Source organism: Muntiacus reevesi, chromosome 3 (genome assembly GCF_963930625.1).
Source record: "Muntiacus reevesi chromosome 3, mMunRee1.1, whole genome shotgun sequence".
Lineage (NCBI taxonomy): Eukaryota > Metazoa > Chordata > Mammalia > Artiodactyla > Cervidae > Muntiacus > Muntiacus reevesi.
Window position 1 is genome coordinate 264,228,279 of NC_089251.1, and position 23,682 is coordinate 264,251,960.

General features: G+C 60.4%; 3 protein-coding genes across 6 annotated transcripts in view; 2 read left to right on the plus strand and 1 right to left on the minus strand.

Annotated features, from left to right (window-relative positions):
• MYO7B (myosin VIIB) overlaps nt 1-3,166 on the plus strand; it is a 94,795-nt gene extending 91,629 nt beyond the window's left edge. Inside the window, exons 43-48 of the mRNA XM_065931974.1 lie at nt 339-445; nt 889-1,074; nt 1,281-1,397; nt 1,580-1,663; nt 1,836-1,955; nt 2,365-3,166. Of these exons, the coding sequence (XP_065788046.1) occupies nt 339-445; nt 889-1,074; nt 1,281-1,397; nt 1,580-1,663; nt 1,836-1,955; nt 2,365-2,466 (716 nt within the window). The 3' untranslated portion in view covers nt 2,467-3,166. The remainder of the gene's footprint in view (nt 1-338; nt 446-888; nt 1,075-1,280; nt 1,398-1,579; nt 1,664-1,835; nt 1,956-2,364) is intronic.
• Nucleotides 3,167-3,293: 127 nt separating this feature from the next.
• LIMS2 (LIM zinc finger domain containing 2) overlaps nt 3,294-23,682 on the minus strand; it is a 43,444-nt gene continuing 23,055 nt past the window's right edge. For all 4 annotated transcript variants that reach the window (XM_065931973.1, XM_065931970.1, XM_065931971.1 and 1 more), the window contains exons 2-10: nt 21,075-21,234; nt 18,970-19,036; nt 18,646-18,766; nt 6,983-7,132; nt 6,307-6,457; nt 5,292-5,384; nt 4,668-4,716; nt 4,432-4,507; nt 3,294-4,100 (exon numbers count right to left, since the gene is read on the minus strand). In XM_065931973.1, the coding sequence (XP_065788045.1) occupies nt 3,953-4,100; nt 4,432-4,507; nt 4,668-4,716; nt 5,292-5,384; nt 6,307-6,457; nt 6,983-7,132; nt 18,646-18,766; nt 18,970-19,036; nt 21,075-21,230 (1,011 nt within the window). In that variant the 5' untranslated portion in view covers nt 21,231-21,234 and the 3' untranslated portion in view covers nt 3,294-3,952. The remainder of the gene's footprint in view (nt 4,101-4,431; nt 4,508-4,667; nt 4,717-5,291; nt 5,385-6,306; nt 6,458-6,982; nt 7,133-18,645; nt 18,767-18,969; nt 19,037-21,074; nt 21,235-23,682) is intronic.
• On the plus strand, nt 14,677-15,696 carry GPR17 (G protein-coupled receptor 17). The gene has a single exon (XM_065927954.1). The coding sequence runs from the start codon at nt 14,677-14,679 to the stop codon at nt 15,694-15,696; it is 1,020 nt and encodes a 339-aa protein (XP_065784026.1).

Below are 23,682 nucleotides of genomic sequence, written 5' to 3' on the forward strand. Positions count from 1 at the left end.
GTGAGGCCCTGCCCTGAGAACTCTACTAGCTCGAGCAGGGGCTGGGCACGGGGCAGGCCTGGAACACATGGCCGGACTTTGGGGTGATGAAGGGTGCACAGGGGCAGAAGGGAGTCTGACCCCACAGGGAGATCCAGGAGTGCCTATTCATCTTGAAGGCTGAGGAAGGGCTCGGGGCCAGGGAGAAAGAGGCATGGAGGCTTTCCAAAGGGGAGGTCATGGTAGCAGACACAGCAGCGATGTGGGAGGGCCAAGTGGCAGGGCGTAGGAGTGGGTGTAAGGCCTCAGAGCCCGCCTGGCCAGGGACAGGCTCTGTGCTCACTGCTGCCCCTGCCCAGGGGCCACTGTGACAATCCCCTATCAGGTATATTTCATGCGGAAACTGTGGCTCAACGTGGCCCCTGGGAGAGATGTGAAGGCAGACACCATCCTTCATTACCACCAGGTACCCGGCTGCCCCTGCTGCCACACCTGCCCTCAGACTGGGGCATGGCCTCTTTGCCCAGGGCCACCCACCTCCCGCCCAGGGCCTCGTGGCCGGTCAGGGTTCTGGAGCCAGGAGCAGAGGGAGAGCAGTGCCCTGGGACAGTGGCACCTGCAGACAGTAGCTGTACCCTCACCTGCAACAGGCCTGCCAGGGAGGGGAGGGCCAGAGGGTCCCGAGCCCGTGAAGTGCTAGGCCTTGCCCTGAAGGGGTGGAGCAGGCCCAGCTCTGCAGCGAGGTGTTGGGGAGCCCTGCCCGCGCTCAGTCACCTTCCCTCTGCTGGAAACCTAACCCTGAGGACCTTATTTCTCTGCAGGCTCTGTTCCCTAGATTCTACTCGGCTACCACCTGAGCACAAAGCTGGGGGTGGCAGGAGCCTAAAGTCCAGCTTTTCCTTCACCCAGGAGCTGCCCAAGTACCTGCGTGGGTTCCACAAGTGTTCAAGGGAGGATGCCATCCACTTGGCCGGCCTCATCTACAAGGCCAGATTTGGTGATGACCGGTCCCAGCTAGCCAGCATCCCCAAGATCCTGCGGGAACTCGTGCCTGAGAACCTCACGCGCCTAATGTCCTCGGAGGAATGGAAGAAGGTCCTTGTTGGGGGGTGGAGAGGGGGCCCTTGGCTGCTGCCCCTGTAGGGGTCCTGCCCACGTGTGGCTGTGGGAGGGTGGACTGGGTCTGCCACCCACGGCCTCAGGCAGCAGCCGTTGTTCTGGCCGGAGCCTCAGGGCCTCATGTGGTGGCCCAGCCAGGCTGTGGTCTCCACTGAGACCTCACTGGCCCTGGCTTTCCCTAGAACATCCTCCTGGCCTGCAACAAGCACAAGGACAAGACAGTGGAGGAGGCCAAGGTGGCCTTCCTGAAGTGGATCTGCCGGTGGCCCACCTTCGGGTCTGCCTTCTTCGAGGTGAAGGTAGGTTGCACCCCAGACCCGCTGTCCTGGCCAATCAGGCCCCACACAGCTCTGGCCCCAGCAGCCTGAGCTTCTCCTGCAGACAGGCCACAGGCAGGGCCACGGCCAGGTCTGGGAGAGCATGTATGTGTGCGTGCGTCTCAAGGAGGGGCTGTGATCCCTGTGACGCCCTCCCTCCCCAGCAAACCTCGGAGCCCGCCCACCCGGACATCATCCTCATTGCCATCAACCGGCACGGGGTCCTGCTCATCCACCCCAAGACCAAGGTAGCAGAGGGCCCTGGCAGGGCCAGGGAGGCCCCTGTGCAGGGAGGCTGGGCTTCCGTCCTCCTATACATTGGCCCTGGGCTCTGGAGGATCCTGGGCAGTTCAGATCCGGGGCCCCTCAAGCCTCCTGGGCTTTGGCTGGCTCTCACCCACCCACCTGCTGTGGCCCCAGGACCTGCTCACCACCTACCCCTTCACCAAGATCGCCAGCTGGAGCAGCGGCAGTACCTACTTCCACATGGTGCTGGGGGGCCTGGGCCGGGGCAGCCGCCTGCTGTGTGAGACCTCTCTGGTGAGCTCCAGGCCCGGGGGGCCTTCCGGGGGCCCCAGGTCCCTTTTCCCAGCCCAGACGCGAAGCACCCAGAGGCTCTGGACACTAGGTCTCCCACACCTTTGACCCCCTGATGCCACCGAGTGAGTTGCTCATGGGAGAGCCCAGCTCCCACGCCTGGCATGGACAGGCCAGGCTGGGCTGGTGGAGGACTCGATGGAGGTGCAATGCGGGGAGGGTGGGGCGTGTCACTCAGGGGCATCGAGGCCTGGCAGGGGGCTCTGTGGTCCTAGGATGAGGACTCGGGGCCCAGACACAGTCCTGCTTCTCTCGTCACCATGTCTGCCTGGGGTGTCACTGAGGCAGAAGCTGGGCCCCCAAGCCCTGATCCACACCCTGCCTAACTGTACCCCACCTTCCCCTAATGCAGGGCTACAAGATGGATGATCTGCTGACCTCGTACGTGCAGCGGCTGATAAGCACCGTGAACCAGCAGCGGGGGCCCCGCAGCTCAGTCCCAAGCCACCCGTAGCAGCAGGGTCCTCTGGCCCACTCAGCCGCCCTCCACAGTCTGGGGTCCCTGTGGGGCTCACCCAGGGCCCTCCTCTGGGCCCGAAGCCTGTCCTCTCCCCAGAATGGCCCCTCCCACCCTTTGGCACCCCAGTGGGTCCCTCCCCTGGGTGTTGACTGTAAGTGGCAAAGGCAGGCGCCCTGGGCAGCACCGGGAGTCGTAGGCCTCACAACTGATGGGTGGATGATGAGAGGACCCCCTAGAAATGTTCAATAAAAGTTCATGGAGCACTGGGGAGTGTGTCAGTGAGAGAAGAGGGTTGCGGGTTAGATGGGCCAGAGATCCAGGAGGTGCTAGCCAGGAAAAGTTCCTTCTGTAAAAAGCAAAAAGCACTATGACCCCCCAGGGACAGGGAGGACAGCTTCATCCTCAGAGAATGACTTCTGTCGTGTCTCACCTTTCCTTCCACCTCCTTCCCTTCCTGCTTCTCAGACTGGGAAGGGACTCCCTATGGGCCCCTTGGCACAGCTTTCCTCCTTCCCCATCAGGACACTGGGCACGGGAGGCTGCCAGGGGGTTCTGCTGGAGGAGCTGTGGGCCCCTCTCCCCACACGGAGGGAGGATCAGCATGCAGGGCCTTGGGGCCTGGGCTCACCCTGGACCCCCAGCCGGCCTGTCCCCCGACTCCACCCACGGGGCCAGCTCTCAAGGACTGAGGGTCTCTGCTGACCTTTTCTCCAGGCCCTGTTGCAGCCTGGCCCTGGGATGCCTATCCAGTCTGGTCTTTGTCTTTCTCACGCTGCAGCAGCACGTCCACCCTGATGCCACAAACCACACAGGCCCTGGGGTGGTGTAAAGAAGCCTTCATTCGTTGTGCGAGTGTAATGTCCTTCTTGGAGGGCAGGAATGAGCCACCCATTGGAGCCCACCACCTCCTGGCTCCAGACTGCACCCAGGGAATCAGCATGCGCCCCCGAGGCGGGGTGCGCCGGGCCCCTCCAGCTGCTGTGTAGGGTGAAGTGCAAGACATGCCGGCCTGGTCTGGGTACTGGGATCCTCCTTGACTGAGTAAGCACGTGGTGGGGGAGAGGACAGTTCACCAGAGGCCCCCCACCCACGTGGCCTAGGGCCCAGGGCGGCTGCCTGGCTGGGGGCTCCATCTGTGCCATGTGGGGCAGAGGCTGGCTGAGCTGCCATGAGGCCTCTGCAGGGATGGGACAGGTCAGGGCAGGCTGAGTCAGGTGACACCGGCCCCTATCTGTTCCTGGCCCTGGAGGACCTTGGGCCGAAACTGTGGATGTGGACCTGTCATAGGCTCACCACACCCAGGCCCCTGCCCCATGGCCTCGTGGAGGGAGAGGAGGATGCTCGAAGGTGGAGGGGAGGAGGAGGGATGCTGAGCAGAGAGACAGGAGCGAGATGCGGCAGGTTCAGGGAGCCGAAGCGGGGAGTGAAGCCTCGGGCAGCAGAAGAGCGACGCGCAGGAAGCGGCCCGGGGGCAGGCCTCTCAGGCAGTGGGGAGGCCCGAGGACTTGGGCTGTGCCCTGCGGGCAGCCAGCTCCGACAGCTTCTTCAGCCGTTTCTTCAGCTCCAGCGGGAACTTCTCGTAGCACCGCTTACACACGGGCTTCATGTCGAACTCCACAAACTTGTTCCTGGGGAGGATGAGCAGTGGTCGGGAGGGAGGGGGTCTCCTCTGGGCCCCAGCCTGGAGCACACCGCCTCCCACACAGCAGCCTGTCGCCCGCCCTGGGCGTGACTTTGTGGCCAAAGGTCACGGTAGACCTCTGGAGGTAGGAGATGCGAGGTAGGAGGCCTCCAGGCCTCCCTTTCTGCCTAGAGACAGCCAACTCCAACAGGAGTCCCCAACAGGCTCCAGGAGCGGGAAGGGGAGGAGGCGGACACTGTGTGGGTCTACACCCACTGTGGCTCTGCTCCTGCCTGGGGGCAGGGGGTGCTGCGGTGAGGGGTGGGTGCACCACTTACTTCAGGGTGAGACGGCTGTTACAGGTGGAACAGGAGAAGCAGTGCACGCACCAGGCCTTGTTGAGGGCTGACACCACTGTGAGGGGCAGACGCAGGCTCAGTGACCCCACAGGTCAGCCACAGGGCCCCCTGTGCACAGGGGGGCCAGCCGGGCACACGGCTGCAGGGCCCACAAGCCCAGATCGCGCAGGGGACAGGGGCTGGGGCAGGAAGCGGGCACAGGGACGGGGCCTCACCATCACCCTCGATCACGTGGCTGCAAGTGTAGCAGACATCCCCAAAGAGCTGTGGACAGAGCAGGGGGTTACACACGTGCGGGGGTTCATGCCCCTGGCCCTGGCCAGGGGGGTCGCCCCACCCCGCCCCAAAGGGCAGTTCCTGACATCTACCCGGGCCTCTCGGGCCTCCAAGGCCTCCTGGACTAGGGCACAGGCTTGGGCCTGAGGGCTCGTCAGAATCACCACCCCCCAAGATGGAGGTGGTGATGCTGCCCCCTCTAAGGCCCCTCTGCTGCCCTGGCGTCCTGGGGAGTGCGGTCAGGGCGGGAAGCCCATTCTCTGCGCAGTTTTGCTGGGCCTGGTAGGAGGCAGGGGGGCTGCGGCACATGTCACCCCGAGAGCCCAGGACTTCACATGCCATCTCACTCAGTCCCTGCGACAGGCCTGGCCACGGGGCACATTTCCCAAATGGGGACACTGAGGTCACAGGGGCTGCCCAGGTGCCGAGACACTCAGCTCATAGGCCTGGGGCACAGCCCCCACTCAGCACCCACCACGGGGCTCCCAGGGGAGGAGGCTGCCCCACACCCTCTCCGGCCAGCCCGCCCTGCCTGGCACCCGCTGCCCTGCCTCAGCCCGCACCTGGTTGTAGTGGGTCTCACAGTAGGCCAGGCCCTTCTTCTCATAATGCCGGTGCCCCAGGAACGGCTTCTCACACTTGGCGCAGACAAAGTGCTGGGGAGGGGGGCGAGGGGCGGCAATGGCAGAGTTGGGGCAGCAGCCACGTCCCCAGGAGACAGCCCAGAGGCTGACGGGGTCGGGGGCTCGCAGGACCCACAGAAGGGCCGTGGGGCCGACACCTCCGTGAGTTGCCCCTGCTTAGCAGACCTCACTCCTCGCTACTAGGCACCTGCAGCCCAAGGGCTCAGGTGCCGGCGGGGCGCCTGCAGCACAGAGGGCTGCACTCCTGCGGACTCCTCTGTCTCCACAAGCCCAGAGTCACCGGACACGGCTTCCCATTCGGGAGGCTTCTGGGTGTGATGACTCACCTTCCCATGGGGGACTGGGGGCCAGGGGCCACATCAGGACCCTCACGGAGGGGCCACCCAAGGCAGAGCCTGGGGGACGCAGAGCTGGCCTGGCCACAGGCTTGCATGCCTCTCTTCCAGGCAGTGAGTGTAAGTGCCGGAGCCCCCAGCGGAGGCCTGGAGACCTAGTGGGGCACGCCGGACCATCTTGCCCGCAGGTGGGCTGAGCTCACAGTTTGCACAGCTGTACACACAGCCACTTCCATCAGCCACAATCCCACAGGGCGCCCCAGAGCAATGTCCCCAAGGTGTTCTCATGACCTTGGAATCTTCTAGAAGGCCAGGGAAGGGAGGAAGGGTGGGGGTGTCTCAGGACTTTGGCATCCTCTAGAAGGCCAGGAAGGAAAGGACACCTCGGGGGCGGTGTGCCTGCTTGGCCCTGCTCTGTGCCCTCAGGTCTCTGGGTCCTATGGACTGACCCGCCCCCAGCCAGGGGCCAGGAAGGGCAGCACCCAAGAGGAAGGTCGGTTCTGGGAGGGAGTGTGGAGGGGTTGCAGCAAGGCCAGACTTTGGCTGTGAACATGAGCTGGGGCCCCCTGCAGTCCGCTGTCCACACCAGCCTTGCTCACCTCCACGTGCCACTGCTTGCCCAGCGCATTGACCACCCGGCCCTCAATGGGCCGGCGGCAGGCCCCGCAGATGGGGACCCCCATCTTGTCGTGGCAGGGCAGGCAGTAGAGCTCGCCCTTCAGCTCCCGGGCCTCTGCGGTCAGCTCCTTCCTGGAAGACAGCACAGAGCCCCCAGTGACGGCACTGCCCAGCTCCCGCCCCTCCAGACCCAAGGCAGCAGCTTCTGAACAGCCCCCCACCCCAGTTCTGTCCCTGCAGAGCCCCTCAGGCAGGCGTTGCTTTCATCTCTGCTCTCTTTGGAGATTTCCTGTGCCCCAGACAGGCCCCAGGGCATGGGATTCCAGCTTGGCCCTCGCAGAAGGAGGCCTCTGTTTGGCACAGAGCTGTTCCCGGCCCCTCCGCCCCTAGATCAGACTGGGCATCTGGGACAGACCCGGGGGTGGGGGGGCCCTGCAGCCTCTCCTTCCTCTCTCGTCCCTCGTGCATCTCTGAGTCTCCAGTCCTCCCTGAACGGAGCCCCAAAGAGAGGAGTCTCCTGCATGGTTGCCCTCGGGTCCCCATTCTACCTGCCCCTGCACCCCACTCTCCCGTTGCCCCTCTGCCCACCTGGTCCTCCTCTCCAGCCCCATCACTGCCCTGGGGGGCTGTCCCACCTCCACCCAGCTCTCCCCCTACCCGCAGTGGGTGCAGCTGAAGTGGTCAGGGTGGTAGGCGTCATTCTTGAACATGAGGGGCTGCTCGTCGATGACCAGGTGGCAGCGCTGACAGATGTACTTGCCCAGGCCCTTGGCCTTCTCGCGGTTGTGACAGGGTCGGCACAGGTGTCTGTGGGGAGTGAGGCAGGTGTGAGGAACACAGCCTCCCCTCCGCAGCGCCCCCAGGCAGCTGGGCCACCTCCCTGGAGAAGACATCCCCGAACACCGAAGACAAAGGTCCATCTAGTCAAAGCTGTGGTTTTTCCAGTGGTGATGTATGGATGTGAGAGCTGGACCATAAAGAAGGCTGAGCACCAAAGAATTGATGCTTTCAAACTGGTGTTGGAGAAGACTCTTGAGAGTCCCTTGGACTGCAAGGAGATCAAACCAGTCAACCCTAAAGAAAATCAATACATTGGAAGGGCTGAAGCTGACTCATTAGAAAAGACCCTGATGCTGGGAAAGATTGAACGCAGAGGAAGGGGGGACAACAGAGGATGAGATGGTTGGATGGCATCACCGACTCGATGGACATGAGTTTGAGCAAGCTCTGGGAGTTGGTGAAGGGCAGGGAGGCCTGGCGTGCTGCAGTCCATGGGGTCACAAAGAGTCGGACACGACTGAGCGACTGAACAACAACACCACCCTCACCCCTACAGCCTGAACAAATGCCGGGAAGCCTTGGGGGTTCAGCCCAGTGTCCCAGAACAGCCAACCAACAATCCTGCTGCTGGGAAGGCCACAGGTGAGCCCTCTAAGAGGAGCACAGGACAAAGAGCAGAAGGAAACACGGCGGCAAGTTGGTGCTGATGTCTTTGGACGCAAGGCAAACATGCTGTTTTTCTTCTTTATGCTTTTTCTGAGCCTAGGACATCATGTGGACAAGAACAGCTCAAAAATGCACTTTATTTTTCAAATATCTTTCAACACACAGGAGTAACTGTACAGTGTGTTACCAGCCCACTGTGCCCAGTCAAGGAGCCAAGGAGTGCCAGGCCCGTCGGGCACTCAGGATCTGCTTCCTCAGGGGTCCTCCCAACAAAGAGGAACCCGGACGTCTACAGGCTTGCTCTGTCTCCAAAGATAAGCACGGTTGTGCCAGATGGAGCCCCCCAGACCTAGGAACTGTCATTACAGAGTCTTTTTTGTAAAGACCTCTGAGTAATTTCTGATGGTACTTTCTCCTCTGGGCAACAGCTGCGGTCTCTACTGAGAGAAATCAACATGGTTTCTGTTTCCTTGGGCCTCACAGGCGGCAGGAATTTAGATTCAGTGTCCCGGGCAAAGATGCATTAATACAAAGGCCCCAGTGCCCTGCTCCCATCCCCCACCTGCCACCTGATCTGCCAGTGCTGTCCGCATCTGGGCCTTCCTGCCCCCCCTTTTCCAGGCCCCCAACCCCTCCCACCAGCCTCCTGCCCACCTGATACCAGTGTTGGCCTCTTTTAGAGGCAGATCAAGTAAAGAATCTGCCTGCCAATGCAGGAGATGTAGAAGACTTGGGTTTGATCCCTGGGTTAGGAAGATCCCCTGGAGGGGGCAATGGCAACCCACTCCAGTATTTCCAGTCTGGGAAATCCACGGACACAGGAGCCTGGCGGGCTACAGTCCATGGGGTCACAAAGAGTCTGACACAACTGAGCATCTAAGCACACACAGGGAGTCTTCTTAAAAGATTAACTCTCAGACTCAGGACACGCCGCTCCCACGCCACACACCCCCCACCCCCGCCAGGCAGGTGTGGTACGCAGATCCTAGATGCCAGGGCAGCGAACTCCCTGCCCTTGACCGTAGCATTGGCCACTGCATTTGGATTTGGACTGCCCTCTGCTTGCCCCGAGTGTGTCTTATCTCCCCAGGGCTGAAGGACAAGGGCCCAAAGGAGTGCCCAGCAGCCACCTGCTAAGCTGTGAAAAGGCTCCCAGCTGTACTCCTCTGAAGCCTGGGTGCCCCGCACAAAGCAGAGGCTCAGGATGCATCTTCTGATGCGTGAGTACATGAATAACTGTGAACAACAGAAAGGGGAGGACAGCAGGTGTCATCTCCCCAAGACCTGACGGCTACTGAGACTGGAAGGCCGTCTCCTGGCCCGGGACCCCTGGCTCCCTCTATCTGCCCAGGGCCCACAGTTGTGGCCTGGGCTCTAGTCTCCATCTCCTGGGCAAGGCTTTGCCCCCCTCCCCCGCAAGGTCCCTGAAACCCAGTGGGCTCTCCCCACCCCACTCTCCCTAAGACACCCTGTGCCCAGCCCCATCCCAGGTCTCCTGCCACAGCAGAGCCTCCCCACGCCACACCTGCCACCTGCTATGTCTCTGTCTCAGAGAGTGTTTATTCCCCACAGCTCCTCTCCAATTCTGATGCCTCCTCTTAGCAGCAGGACAACATTCAACCCATATGGAAAGATTTTTGCCTCAAAGTTTACTGAAATGAGCACAACTCCTCAAACTCTGGTTGCAACACTCAGTGCTCTTAAAACCACTGTCATCAATCATCCAACAACAGACATCTGCACTCAGGGAAGCCAGCCAGATTCCCATGCTTCAAGCCACCATGAGCCAGTTCTCCCAGACAGCTACCTTGGGCCACAGTGGGGAGGGAGCCTCACACCCCACCAGCTCCGGGTCAAGACAGAACTGAGGAACCCTGCTCTCTCAGAGGACCCCCAGATGAGAAATATCTTTTCAACAGACCTGATCCCAGTACCAAATCTAAGGACAACCTGCAGAATTTTTCCAAGGTAGAATGAAGATGGAACCTAGGAATTCTACCATTGAGGTGCAGCAGAAGAGAACAAGACAAAACACATACACATGCAGCCTAAATTTTAGAGTGACACATGCTTGAGTCCGAATCCTAGCTCACTGGTTTGTGGCTGGCCGGTCAGGTCACCTCTCTGAGCCTCAGTTTCCTCATCTGTAAAATGGGCAGTAATCCCAAGTGCACAGGACTGTGTGAAAGAGCACATTTCAGAGAGTACCTGTGGGAGGTTCCTCCCAGTGACAGCATGTATATCTTTAAACATCTTAACTAAAAAGTTGTAAAGTCTTTTGAAACTAGAAACAGTGGTCTGGTGCCCTGTGCTACTGGGTGTACCATTTTGGGAAAGACAGAGAGAAACAACTTTGCTGGAGTAGCCACTGTCAACATCCAAACAGCCACCCCCCAGACTCCCAGAGGAGCCTTGGAGGAGCAGTAGGGGGCAGGCAGCAGTGGCTCTCTTCCCAGGCCTCCTGTCCAGAGGAGGAGCCCGCACAGACGAGGGCCAGGCCTCCGGGTCCCCACAGGCACAGACAGCGCCCCATTATGAGGCAGCCTGCAGCTGGGCCCTGCTGGAGATAAAGGCCATGATTTATTCCGCACACCCAAAGGGGGCCTCATTATACAGGGCAGGACACAAGGACCCTACAGCAAGTGTCCTGAAAGAATCCCCTCTCATTTGACCAAACAAGACTCCTCGGTCTCCCACCCTTCCCCATTCACGAGACCCCTGCTCTGCTGATGGCCAGTGCAGGCTTGGGCGCCCAGGCCCGTTGTCATGGCAACCAGCCCCTCCCTGGCCCCCTCCCCGTGGTAGGAAATTACCCTGTTCTGAAACATCCTGTTGTCTGTCAGTCCCAGCCAAGACCCCCACCCAGCCGGCGCCCACTCCACGGCTTCGTAGATAGTCACACACTCAGCTTCTGTGATGCTCGGCGACCCAGCTGGGGGCCGAGGCGGGGGGGCCGAGGAGGCGGGGGAGCTGGGACACACTGGAATATTCACAGCCCAGTGGCAGCAGAGGCAGCCAGAGGAGTGGCCCGCCACACAGGGGACCCCTCAGGAATGAAGCAGCCTTTCAGGGCCCGAGGGGGTGCAGCCTCCCTGCCTCTCCTTAAATAGCCAGCCGGCCTCTACCACAGCCACACGGAGCCACCACCCACCCACAGGCCGCAGCCCACCTGCTGCCCCAGACCCGCTGTGAGAGGTAAGGGCAGGGGTGGGGAGCAGGGTCGGGGGCACGGGCAGCAAGCGCGGGCCCAGCCGAGGCAGAACAGGGTAATCTCAGCCATCTCGCTTCAACCTACTTATCGAGGCCTCCCTGGTCTGAATTAGAGCAGCCCATGGGCGGTGCTCCTGTCTCACTGCGGGGGCTTTTAAAGGAAGAGTGGGTGCCCAGGCTGTGGCCCCAGGGCTGCAGCGACAGTCCCTGCACTCTTCTCCTCTAGTCAGGGCACCTGGACGGACCCAATGAGGAGGCAGGAGGGACAGGTGCCGGCGACACCGAGAGACCGCCTGCCACCTCAGCCTCCTCCCACTGCACGCCCACCCACGTCCCCTCCAGAGGCCGAGCCCTGCACCTGCTCCATGGTCGGGGTCCGCACGCCCCCCAGTCGCCCTGCCCCGAGCACAGTGAGAGGTCGAGAGACCGTTAGAGCAGGTATTTCTAGGGACACGTGGAGAGGAGCAGGAGCCCCCCCAGACCCACTGCAAAACCAGCATCAAAACTTGTAATGCAGGGGCAGGGTGGAGAAACCGCAACAAGCCTGACACAGCCTGAAAGCATTCTGAAATCAAGTCTGCAAATCAAGTCTGCACCCAGAGAGAGCATGGTGCATGCGGCCTTTAGTGGTGGGGTTCAGAAGGCCCTGGGCAGGAGCAGAAAGCCGGGTGCCAGGCAGCCCACAGGGTGACCCCTGTGCACACGTAGGGCGCCACGCTCAGTCCACTGCTCTACTGCCACCATTTGGAAAGTCTTGCTTCTTGAACAAAGGGTGGTGCAAACTGTGTCGCTGTTCCTGGGGCCAGGCCCCCGGGAGAGGCACTGAGCCTGGGAGAAAGCTCCACACAAGCCTTGGAAGCAGGGACCCATCAGCCCCTGGAGGAAAAGCAGGTGGAGGTGTTGGCTGTCACTGCTGGGTCTTCTGGATCTGGCTTCCTACTCCTGGGCTATTGCCCTGGCCAAATGACCCTGGACAAGTTAGCTGATGCTGAACCTCCATGTCCTCATCTGTAAAATGAGGCAGCAGACATCTGCCCCTGAGGACTCGTGGGCAGTGCCCAGACAGGCCTGCCTCACGCTGGGCAGAGAAGACGGTCAGTACCTGTGAGCAGACCTCATAGAGGGGCTGGGTGATGACTGTACCACCAGTGGGGTGGGCAGAGTCTGGGCGTCAGGGTAGCTCAGAGTGGAGGGTATCCAGCTCAGCCCCTCCCCAGCCCCATCAAGACACCTCCCTTACTTGGCCTCCAGGCCTCCCCCACTTCCCCCACTGCCTCAGGTCACACACACTTGGGAGCAACAAGAAATAATCTCTGTATTAGAATTTTAGGGAATCTGAACCACTCTGGGTCAAGGAGAGATTTGGGCAGGGGGACATCTCTGGATCCCTTCAATAATCAGAAGGTGGCGTGATCAGGCGAGAGCCTCCGCTGGCTTGAGAATGACTGGCCAGATGCTCACTGCCCCTGACTTCCTCCTGCTCAGCCAGCCCTGGGGCAGCGGGGGTGCCTGGGGGTGCCCAGGGACCCCAGTGGTGGCTGATGAGGCATGACGCAGAGGGTCAAGCTGCTGCCTGGCCTGACAGCTCCTCACACCCGCACTGCCCTCCTGCCCTCCTAGCTGCCCAAGTCTGAACCGCTGGCCCTGCTCCGTCTACGTCAGGAACCCACACCTGGGGATGGCGCCAGCCACCAGTGCTAACGTCCCCGAGCTCCCGGAGCACCTGTCAGTCCCCGCCAGGACTGTTATCTTGGTCACTAAAAGGAGAGGACCCCAGGACAGGAGAAGGTCCTCTGTGCCCCAGGTCCTCTGTGGCTTGTGTGTGCAACTGCGGCTCCTGGCTCCATTCCCGCTGCTCCTGTGAGCGCCCTCTCCTGCCCCCTCTGCAGTCCACAGGCGGGGAGTGGGGCTGCTGGGAGGTGGGATCCAGGGGAGCTCCTGAAGCTGCACTGTAGGCAGAGGTGCCCTAAGCTGAAACCCCAGGCCAGGAGAAGAGACTGGCAGCCACCTCCCCAGCCCTCCACGGGGCTGCGGGCCGCGTGGGGTCTGCCTTCTCCTGCCCACATCCGTCCAAGGCCTGGGGGAGGCGGGGCGTTCAGACCTTTCCTCTCCTTTGTGAATCTCCTGAGCCAACCAAAATCAAAATGGGAAATCTGTTACTCTGTCTGTTGGGGAGGGACCACCAGTGACCCACTCAGAACTGGGGTCACCAGACAGAAACAGCTTGTTTCTGAGGCCAGCAGGGCTCTGAGCCATGGCCCCTGGTTTACGCTGAGGGTAAACCAGGCGGGCAAGGCTGGGCAGAGACAGGCCACCTCCCTGGGTCCTGGCCTCTCTGGGGCTGCAGATCTTGGCCAGAACACCCTGGCCAGTCTCTCCACCTCTGGGACATATGGCTCTTCCTCTCCTGGAAAAGAATCTGTCTCCTGATAGTTAAAGTGACCCCATGGACTGTAGCCTATGAGCTTCCTCCATCCATGGAATTTTCTAGGCAAGAATACTGGAGTGGTTTGCCATTTCCTTCTCCAGGAGACCTTCCCCACCCAGGGATCAAACCAGGGTCTCCCGCATTGCAAGCAGATGCTTTTACTGTCTGAGCCACCACGGAAGCTCTAGTTAAACTACTCCAGGTAGTAAAACACCCACTGCAGGCCTGGGCCCACAGGCTTTCTAAGACACAAGTCTCCGCCCACTAACATGCCCAAAGCAGGGCTGGTGGCTGAGTTCGAAAAGCTCAAGACTTTGGGATGCTGGCCCAGACGGCCTTTGAGTGCTGTAGACAGAACAGGACACCGCATTCCTTATGAGGCCCTCCCGTGGCTGGTGCTGGGAGCACTGGGGAACCCAGTGGACAGGCGGGTCAGGGAGGCTGAGCAGGGCTCACCTGATGCTGAGGAGGAGTCGGCCGAGCCCCCCACACCGGGCTCTCAGGACGAGGTGCCCCACCCATGAGAAGCAAGGCTCAGGGGGCTCATGCACCCCACCGGTCAGACAGCACACAGGGGGGAGGGACAGAAGATGCGGGCCCCTCCCTCAGTCCCCACCCCCACCAGGGCCTCAGACAGACAGACAGGTCACCATGCTCTCTCTCTCCCTACGATACTGCCTCCATACCCCAGGCCTGAGAGGTGACCCCAGGGCTCTGCCCAGACTTCCCCATGCTCTACAGGGACACAGCTGCATGGTGGGGAGCCGACCCCGGTAGTAGTTTGGCACCCGGGCCTGGTTTTGGTTTTGCTTTCTGTGGCTTTCCAAAGCAGGGGGTGCAAGTTCAGTCCCTGGTCAGGGAGCTAAGATCCCACATGCCTTGAGGTTTAACAAAAAAAAATCAAAATATAAAACAGAAAGGGTTTCATCCCTGGGTGGAGAAGAACCCCTGGAGAAGGGCATGGCAACCCACTCCAGTATTCTTGCCCAGAGAATTCCATGGACTCTGACTACAGTCCATGGGATCGCAAAGAGTTGGACATGACTGTGACACTTGCCCACCCCCAGTTGGACAGAGGAGGTGCCCTGTAGCCCCCGAGGCAATGCCGAGCATGGAACAGCCTATCCAGGGGTTGGGGTCAACAGGTACTAGAGGCTTCCAAGAGCTCATGTCTGCAGAGGGTGATGCCTCGCCTGTCCCAGGCTCTCTGAAGCTGGCCTGTCTGCTTGTTCCCTCCAGGATCAGTGCCTCTGCCTCTGGCTGAAGCATGAACGGCCTTGAGGAGGCCTCCCCAGGTATACTGGCCAACTCCTCCCTGGCCCCTATGGAGCAATGTGGCCAAGAGACGCCCCTGGAAAACGTGCTGTTCGCCTCTTTCTACCTCCTGGATTTCATCCTCGCTTTTGTGGGCAACGCCCTGGCCCTGTGGCTCTTCATCCGGGATCACAAGTCCGGCACCCCGGCCAACGTGTTCCTGATGCACCTGGCCGTGGCCGACCTGTCCTGCGTGCTGGTCCTCCCCACCCGCCTGGTCTACCACTTCTCAGGGAATCACTGGCCCTTTGGGGAGATTCCGTGCCGGCTCACGGGCTTCCTCTTCTACCTCAACATGTATGCCAGCATCTACTTCCTCACCTGCATCAGCGCTGACCGCTTCCTGGCCATCGTGCACCCCGTCAAGTCCCTCAAGCTCCGCAGGCCGCTCCACGCCCACCTGGCCTGCGCCTTCCTCTGGGTGGTGGTGGCCGTGGCCATGGCCCCGCTGCTGGTGAGCCCGCAGACCGTACGGACCAACCACACGGTGGTCTGCCTGCAGCTCTACAGGGAAAAGGCTTCCCAGCACGCCCTGGCGTCCCTGGCCGTGGCCTTCACCTTCCCATTCGTCACCACGGTCACCTGCTACCTGCTGATCATCCGCAGCCTGCGGCAGGGCCCGCGCGTGGAGCGGCGCCTCAAGAACAAGGCGGTGCGCATGATCGCGGCGGTGCTGGCCATCTTCCTGGTCTGCTTCGTGCCGTACCACGTCCACCGCTCCGTCTACGTCCTGCGCTACCGCGGCCAGCGCACCTCGTGCGCCGCCCAGCGCGCGCTGGCGCTCGGCAACCGCATCACCTCCTGCCTCACCAGCCTCAACGGCGCGCTCGACCCCGTCATGTACTTCTTCGTGGCCGAGAAGTTCCGCGATGCCCTGCGCAGCCTGCTGTGCGGCAAGCGGCTCCCAGGGCTACCCCCCAGTGCCGACGGGAGGACCAACGAGAGCTCGCTGAGCGCCAGGTCGGAGCTGTGAGCCTGGGCCCCGCCCCCTCCCCAACCCCACAGGGACCACCCCGCAGACCCACCGAGGAGGAGTCCACCTCCCCTGAGAAAAGAAACCGAAACCCCAGCCGGTCACCATCACCCGCATCCAGGCCCGAACTCGTCACCCAGTGCCGAGTCCCGTCTTGGCTGTCTGCAGTCCCTGGTGAGGCAGCGCGAAGGGCCCAGACGGCCACTTCTCTGCGGGTACGGGACTGATCCTGCTCATTCACAGCCACTAGACACTCAGTGACTTGGACACACACACACACCCCCCCCCCCTCCGCAGAGGAACATTCCTGAACAACGAGCGTCTTTCTTTCCAAAGTGCCCCCTGCGAGGCTCTCGGCCTCCTTCTCACAACAGAACCACATGGCGGCGAAGCTTGGCAGAGAGAACACAGGAGACAGAGGGGAACGGCCTGCCACAAGGCGGGCACGGGTGGGGGCAGGGCTCGGTGGAGGGTCAGGAGAAGGTGTCTAAAGATTTCCTCTCAAGTGCAAGGTGCTTTGAGTTCCCTTCGTGGCACCTTTCCCAAAGGCCCCTGCATTTAGGGGACACAGGCGGTACATGAGAGCCGAACACTGTAAGCACATTTCAGGGTGATCTCCAGGTGACGTCCAGCAACACAGGGCTTGTGGGACACGTCAGCTCTCTGTCCCTCCTGGCACACACAGACCTGCATGTGCTGACAATCCCCAGCGCTTCTTGGCAGCTGCCCCGTCCCTTTTGAGTCCTGGAGGAGCACAGACCATGGGTGGGCCATCACGGGGAGCCCACCTTTGTCACTGCTGGGTGGGGGGAGCACGCAGCCTGGCCCATGAATCTATCTCCCACTAACCCAGACCCCGCAGGGGCAGGATCCTACTCCTCCCCAAAAGGCCTTCACCTGGCTGGCCAAGCTGTGAGGTGTTTTGCTTAGTGGTTGGCCTGTATGTCCCTCACGGGTCCTTTTATGTACTTGGTTATACTGATCATAAGGGCTTCCCTGGTGGCTCAGTTGGTAAAGAATCTGCTTGCAATGCAGAAGACTGCCTGCAATGTAGGAAACCCACATTCGATCCCTGGATCAGGAAGATCCCCTTGAGAAGGAAATGGCAACCCGCTCCAGGATTCTTGCCTGGGAAATCCCATGGACAGAGGAGCCTGGCAGGCTACAGTCCAGGTCACAAAGAGTTGGACACAACTGAAGCAACTTAGCATGCATGTATACTGATCATAAACAGAACTGTACTTTAATAACTGAAAGTTATTCTGTTTGGTTAACGCAACTCCCTCCCCAGAACTTCTCTTCCTTCCAGCCCAAGAATGGCAAAGTGGCGGCACAGGCAGCAGTGTGGACTGTGCTTCTGCTGGCCCCACAGCCGGCCCACCCCGCACAGACTCTGCCGTTCTGCCTTGTGGGTTTCAGAGTGCCGACCTGGGCTGCAGGGTTCCCCACCTGGCTGTCACCACAGTAATACTTTATTTTCCCGAACAAGTCCAGCCTTTTCTGGGTTTTTCCAGCAAACACGAGAGCAGGAGTCCCTGCGTGAGCTGCAGCTTAGGCCCACACCTGGCAGGTGACCTCAGGGAGCAGCTCGGGACCCCTGCTGCACTGTCTGCCCCCCATGGCCCCTCACATCAGCACTCAACACTCAGGTGCCTAGTGAGCACCCTGCAGACACCAGGATGAACAGCACACGTCTCTGCTGGAGAAGACAGATGGACAAGGTCACTACAGCGGCGTTAGGAAGTGGGGCTCCGAGAGAGCAAGACATGGTGACCAGCGCCCAGACAGGGGAGCAAGCGGGGGGCAGACAACTGAGGTGTTGCTAACGAGGCAGGTGTGTGAGGCCTGATTGCCAGCAGAGGAGAAACTCAAAGTTGGCTGGTTGGGTTCTGTGGCATTTGGGATGCCTGCCAGACACTGTGGAGATGGCATGTGGGCAATGGGGTATTCTGAGGGAGAGGTCTAGGGTGGAGGCCTACATCTGGATTGCCCAGCAGAGACCCACCATTTGGGCCAAATGCAAAGCCCCAAAGGAGCCCGCCATAGAGAGATGGGTGGAGGAAGGGGAATGGAGCCAGGAGAGGGACAGCACAGCCATGAGGCAGGAGACCACCAGAACATGGACTCCTGGGCGCCCGGAGAGAAGCGGGAGTGGCAGTGAAGGCTGCAGGAGCCCTGAGCAGCTTGGGCAGTGGGGAGTAGATGGAGGAACCGGCTGGGTGCCGGGAAGGGCTGCAGGGAGTCACCGTGGAGCGAAGGCTGACAGGGTGCTTTGAACCAGGGGGCCACCATGCCTGAGCCATTAGAAATGGACCAGCGATTCAGAGCTGTGAGCCCTGCTGGAGGAGCAGGGAGTGAGCAGGGCTTTGGATGCAGGGACACAGCCCCCGCTGTGACAAGGGAGGGGAGCACAGGTGCAGGGCAGGGGAGGTCAGGGCAAGGGAGGGGGAAGGGAGGTCCTGGCTGTGGGGGAGGGGGTGCAGGAACAGTGAGGGGCAGGGAGGGGGAGGAGAAAAGAGCAGGTCTTTGTGAAAGGTGACAGCTTGGCCTGCTAAGGGAGCCCGGGCCTGAATTTTGGAGCACCTTTGGGTCCCAGCTGAGCGCTTTCCCCCCAGCAGTACAGGTGGGGTCTGAGGACAGGGGGGACAGCTGCAGCCTGGATGCCCAGGCAGGCAGGAGCCTAACTCACAGCTCCTCATCCTCGCATTGCACCAACAGCTCCCACTTCGGCCCCCTGCCTCCTGGCTGTCTACCGTCAGCCTGCTCCCAAGAGCAGCCCTGAGCCTGGGGTGGCCCTGATTCCTCACCCCTCACTCTCCAGCCCCCATCCTCACCCATAAACCAGATAGAGTTCTCCTGCCTGCCTCACAGGGATGGCAGGGGTGGCAGTCCCATTGGCAGCCCGAATCGCCTGGACCAGGCCTGGGCCTGTGGTGAGGCCCGTCTCACCTGCCTGCGTTCTTCACAAAGCCCAGGTCAGCCAGCTCCACATCACACAGCTCACAGCGGAAGCATCCAGGGTGCCAGTTGTTGTTCATGGCCTTGATGACGCGGCCAATGATGAATTCGCCTGCAGGAGAGAGGTCCTGCTGGACTTGTGCCCTCCCCCTCCAGAGTTCCTCCACACCGGAGCCCACCTGGCTCTGCCTGGCCCCAGGGCGCCCTTCCCAGAGCTTGGGAAGGTGATGAGCACAGGGTCCGAAGGCCACTGCTCAGAGAGACAGGGCTCCCTGCTCTCCCATCCCCGCTTCCCAGGCATCGTGGAAGCCTTACCGCAGGACCCGCAGCATGGAGCAAACAGCATCTGGAAGTCATGCTCGCAGTACTTCCGACCTTCGAACTGCAAATGGGGCCAGCAGAGAAAGGACAAGGAAGGCACTGTCATCCTCTGAGCTGCACTGGTCGGTGGGGTGAGGACCTGCCCTTGGGGAGGCTGGATAAGCACCCTAGTTTGTATACCTGCTACCACCACAGGAAGCATGGGTGGGGGACTTCCTGGAGAAGGTGATAAGGAGTGGAAAGATGGAAGGGGATGGGGGTCCTCAGAAGAGGGATTTCCACACAGGGAGCAGTCAGCGCAAGGCCTGAGGGCGGGACGGGATTGCTCTGTCTGACTTGGGGAGAGTGCAGAGTGAGGGACCTTGAGGAAGCTGGCAACTCGGCAAGGCTGGCCCCTCAAAGGGCCACCACTGTTTACTGAAGATCTTGGCCTTATTGGTCCCAGGGGCAGGCTTAGGGCTCGGGGTGGATGTTAATGCCAGGAAGCCCAGGGATCAAGGTTGAATTCTGTGTGTCCCTTGGCCCTGTTTAGTGTGTGAGAGGTCCACTCCCCCAGGGGCCACAAAAGATCTAGGGAAGGGACCCAGAAGAAGAAGCACAGGAATGGGGTGCAACAGAGCACCCCGAGTCCTGCATGATGTCCCCATCTGTCTGGGCAAGGAGGACCCTTGCACTGGCCCCAAGCGTGGCCAACACCTACCTCTGCCTTCTCCTCCCTTGACGATTTTATCTGGTTTTCCCCTGTTCCCTAAGAGTGTCTTATTAAGCTGCACCTGGCTAGAGCCCTACCCAGCAGGGGCAGCGGGAATTTAAATCATCATAGGCACATCCATAGAGCCCTGTACCACTCCACCCCTTCACCCCACCTCCACCACCGGCCAGCAATTCTCAGGAGGCACCGTGGGGAACAGCAGCTCCTGTTCAGCAGGCAGACCACACACCTCCAAGCCGTCTGTCAGCCAATCCCCTCAGCTTCAAAATCCAGCCAGCCTCTGAGCATTGCCATGGTGTGGCCTGAGGCAGCCTGGCAATATTTGCCAATTTCTGTGGTGTAAATATTCCCACCGTGGTCAATTTGAAGCTACCAAAATGATGCTGACGTGGAACTGAGAAGAGATGTCAGCAGCCACCACGGTACTGCGTTTCCAGCACACAAGCACAGTAACAGGTAGTGAAACGGGATAAAACAATTAGGAAGTGATGAGTTTTGAGTATCTGCTACTTTTATCTCATTGTATGTATACATCATTCAACTTTTAATAATGACTGTATTTAGCAACCAGCCTGCAGGATCGCTGAAAATTTAACAATCTGCTCTTGGGGCCGAGGGCAGCTCAGCCCTTCCCTTCCATCTGGATTACCGAAGAAATAACTGGTCCCATCTGTTCTCCTAGCTTCTGTCCCCACCCCTGCACACTCTCTCCTCCACACAGCAAGCAGAGAGGCCCTTTTCTACTGTCAGACAGACAGTACGGGTCCTGCCCCTCCCAGGATGAAGCCTAAGGCCCCATGAAGGCCCGCAGAGTTAAACAATTCTGCCTGCCCTCCCTCATCTTCTGCCGCCCCCTCTCATTTCCTCTGCTTCCATCACACCAGCCTCCTACTGCTCCAAAACCCACACACCCCAACCTCAGGGCCTTTGCGCTTGCTGTCCCCTCTGCTGAGAGCTCTTCCTGCAGGTACACACATGCTCCCTCACCTCGATCAGGTCTGCTTCAGACGTTACCTCCCTGCTCAGCACCCCCCCGCCCAGGATTCCTTATAACCTGAGTACTCAGCAGCATCAGGTATATGTTGGTTATGTTTACTGTCTGACCTCGGGGTCTCCCAGAGATGACAGGAGGAACAGTGACTCCTTCAGCAGCACGCACACCAGGAGAGCACTGTTCACAGAGGTGAGGGCTGGGCCCCCGCGGGGTGGCCAGCAAGGTCCTGGACTGGTAGGAGCACCACTCGGCCCAAGGCCCGGCACGTCTGCCAGTCTGGCACTGGAGGACCATGGCCAGACGAGGCCTGCAGGCTGCCAGAGGGCAGACCCCGAGCTGGGCCAGGGACTTGGGCTCCGGGAAGCAGGGGCAAGGGTCAGGGAGCACGCTCACCTCGTAGAAGAGCCCCTCGGGGAAGGGTCGGAAGCACTGCGCGCACACGAAGCAGTGCTCGTGGTACAGCTCTCCGTTGCTGTTGACAATCCGCTCAGCAGGGGCGAAGCGCGCCTGGCAGCGCTGGCACACGGCGTTGGCCAAGGCGCTGGACATGTTGCTGCAGGAGAAAGGAACAGAGGTCAGGACCCGCGGGCCACACGCGAGGGACACACCTTCTGGGGCGGAGCACAGCACCATCCTCACCCCAGGCTGGCCTTGGCACTGAGGAGTCTCAACATGCAGTCGGTCCACGCTGCCCCACACCAGCCTGGGTCACCCCGTGTGGCTGTCACCCACCCCTGTGGCCACCGTGTGCCAAGGATACGCCAGGTGCCAGTGTGTGCCAGGACGCAGTGGCCTTCCCAGATGACACCTCTGAGAGCCCTGCCCAGCATCTCCAGCTCACAGATGGACAGGCAGAGGCCTGGAGAGAGTGACCCCCTGAGGGCCACAGTGGGCAGAGGCAAAGCCGAGATTATAACTAGTCCCTCACCCTGGAGCCCGTCTCTCCCCATACGCTGCAGCCCCCAGTGCCCTCTATGTAGGGTCAGGCACAGGGCAGGCCATTGCTGGGCTCATGCCAGTCAGAGCAGTCAGGGCTCCAGTCCAGGCCCTCACTCGTGGTGCAGCAGGGGCTGGCCCTCACTCTCTAAGCCCAGGCGCCCAGCCAGAGAAGGACCCTAATCATGGCCATGACCGTGTGTTCTGGCCTTTAGATGACGGACACACAAGCTCTCTGCAGGGTGCGCGGCCCACTGGAGGCTTGCAAAGGACAGTGTTGTGGTTGTCCTTGTCACTGACCTGGTCCCCAAGCTACTCAGTCATGGTGCTGGGCCATCTCTCAAGGCATCAGGGACACCCGGGAACCCTCCTGTGCCTCCTGTCTTCCGCTCAGGGAACCAGAGTGTCTCGGGTACAGAGCATCATCTAGGCACAGGGGAGCAGCTTGGGATTCACACACTTATTTCATCCCCGAGGCCACCCTGCTTTTTAAGGCTCAGAGAGATTGAGTAACTTGAGCAAACTCACAGAGCAGATGACAAAGTCCAAATGTGAACTCAGGCTGAATCGATTGCAATGGCTCTTTCCCCTGCGCCACGAGTTAGATTCATCCCTGCCTCACCCCCCTCCAAACACAAAACCACCCTACCAGGGAGAAGGTGAGACTGTGAATATTTGGGAATGGGAGCAGGATGGGGAGCGACTCTCCTCATCCATGTGGGCAACTGCTGTCCCTGGGGCAAGCGATGGCTGTCCTTACGGGAGGCGTGAAAGCCAAACTGAACTCCAGGGGACATCGCCACAGAGACACACGCTGGCTCCAGCCTAGGGCCTCGGCTCAGACAGGAGGAGGAACCTGGCGGTCAGCCACAAGAGCCTCTACAAATTCCCAGCACCCTAATGCCCGCGACCTTGACTGCAAGGTGGCAAACAGACTTTGTCTCTTGTCAACTCCAGTGGGTTGTTGGTGGCTGCCGGGAAGGGTGGGCACAGAAGGGAGGGTAGGCTCAGCAAGGAGGATACAACCAATCGGCCGTGTCATATAGACTCGTGCAGTGGCACAGCCCGTCTTTGGAGGACGTCTTTCCAGCCGGCTCCGCCTCCCGCCCTGCTGAACCCCACCCTTCTCTCAGGGCTGCAGCACTCAGAAGTCTCAAGTGACACGGCTTGTGCTGGAGTCCCAGGCAGGAGGAGCCCGGAGGCGGGTGAGGGCTCTGCCTCTCAGGTGTAGACTGTGGACGGTGGGTCCAGCAAAAGGTGGCTGCCACAGACACAAGGGGAGCTGGGCTGGGGCATCCAGGCAGAACTTCCTCTCTGCTCTGCCAGAGGGACCCTCACGGCAGGAGAAGGGCCAGAAGACTCTTCAGCAAGCCCTGTCAGGCAAGCAGACCTCCGTCTGCCCTCAGGTATAGTTGGGGGACCAAAACCACCTCCCATGTCCACATTTAGGCCAAAGGGGCGAGGAAGCAGGACAGAGGCAGGAGGGCTTGGGCAGAGCCCAAGTCGACAGGGAGGCTCTGCACGCAGCGGCCACCACCTTCATTTCCAGCTCACTGCTGGTCACCATAGAGGAACAGACAGGGCACGGATTGATCACCCAGGCCCCCAGGAGCTGGGCTGGACTCTGTCAACACAGGCACAGTTTCCTGTCCCAAGGACACCGTGAACCTGGAGGCCTTGTCTTCCCAAAACATACACCCAAGGTAGCTGGGAGGAAGTTCCAATGCCTTGCCATGAACAAGACCTTGGCGGATCTTGGAGAAGTCAGAAATCAACAGGAAATCCTGTGACTCTGGGCCTGGAATTCCCCACCCAAAGAACTCAGAAAATGCAACCAAAACATGTATTCAAGTCCAGCCCCCGGCTTTCAGATTGTTCCAGACATCTGGACCCTGACCAAGTGAACGCGCAGCAGGCCCATCACAAGTTTTCCCCTACAGAGCCCCGGCCTCGCCCCAGGGCAGACATTCAGAGACAGCATCTCCACATGATGGGTACAGCAGCTGGCCCCTAAGAGAGCGGCTGACTTTGCACTGTGCCTGGGTCTACCCTGGCTTGGGCCCTA

What these genes read in the sequence shown, in the direction of transcription:
- GPR17 (XM_065927954.1), top strand. Translation starts at nt 14,677, where the DNA reads ATGAACGGCCTTGAGGAGGCCTCCCCAGGTATACTGGCCAACTCCTCC.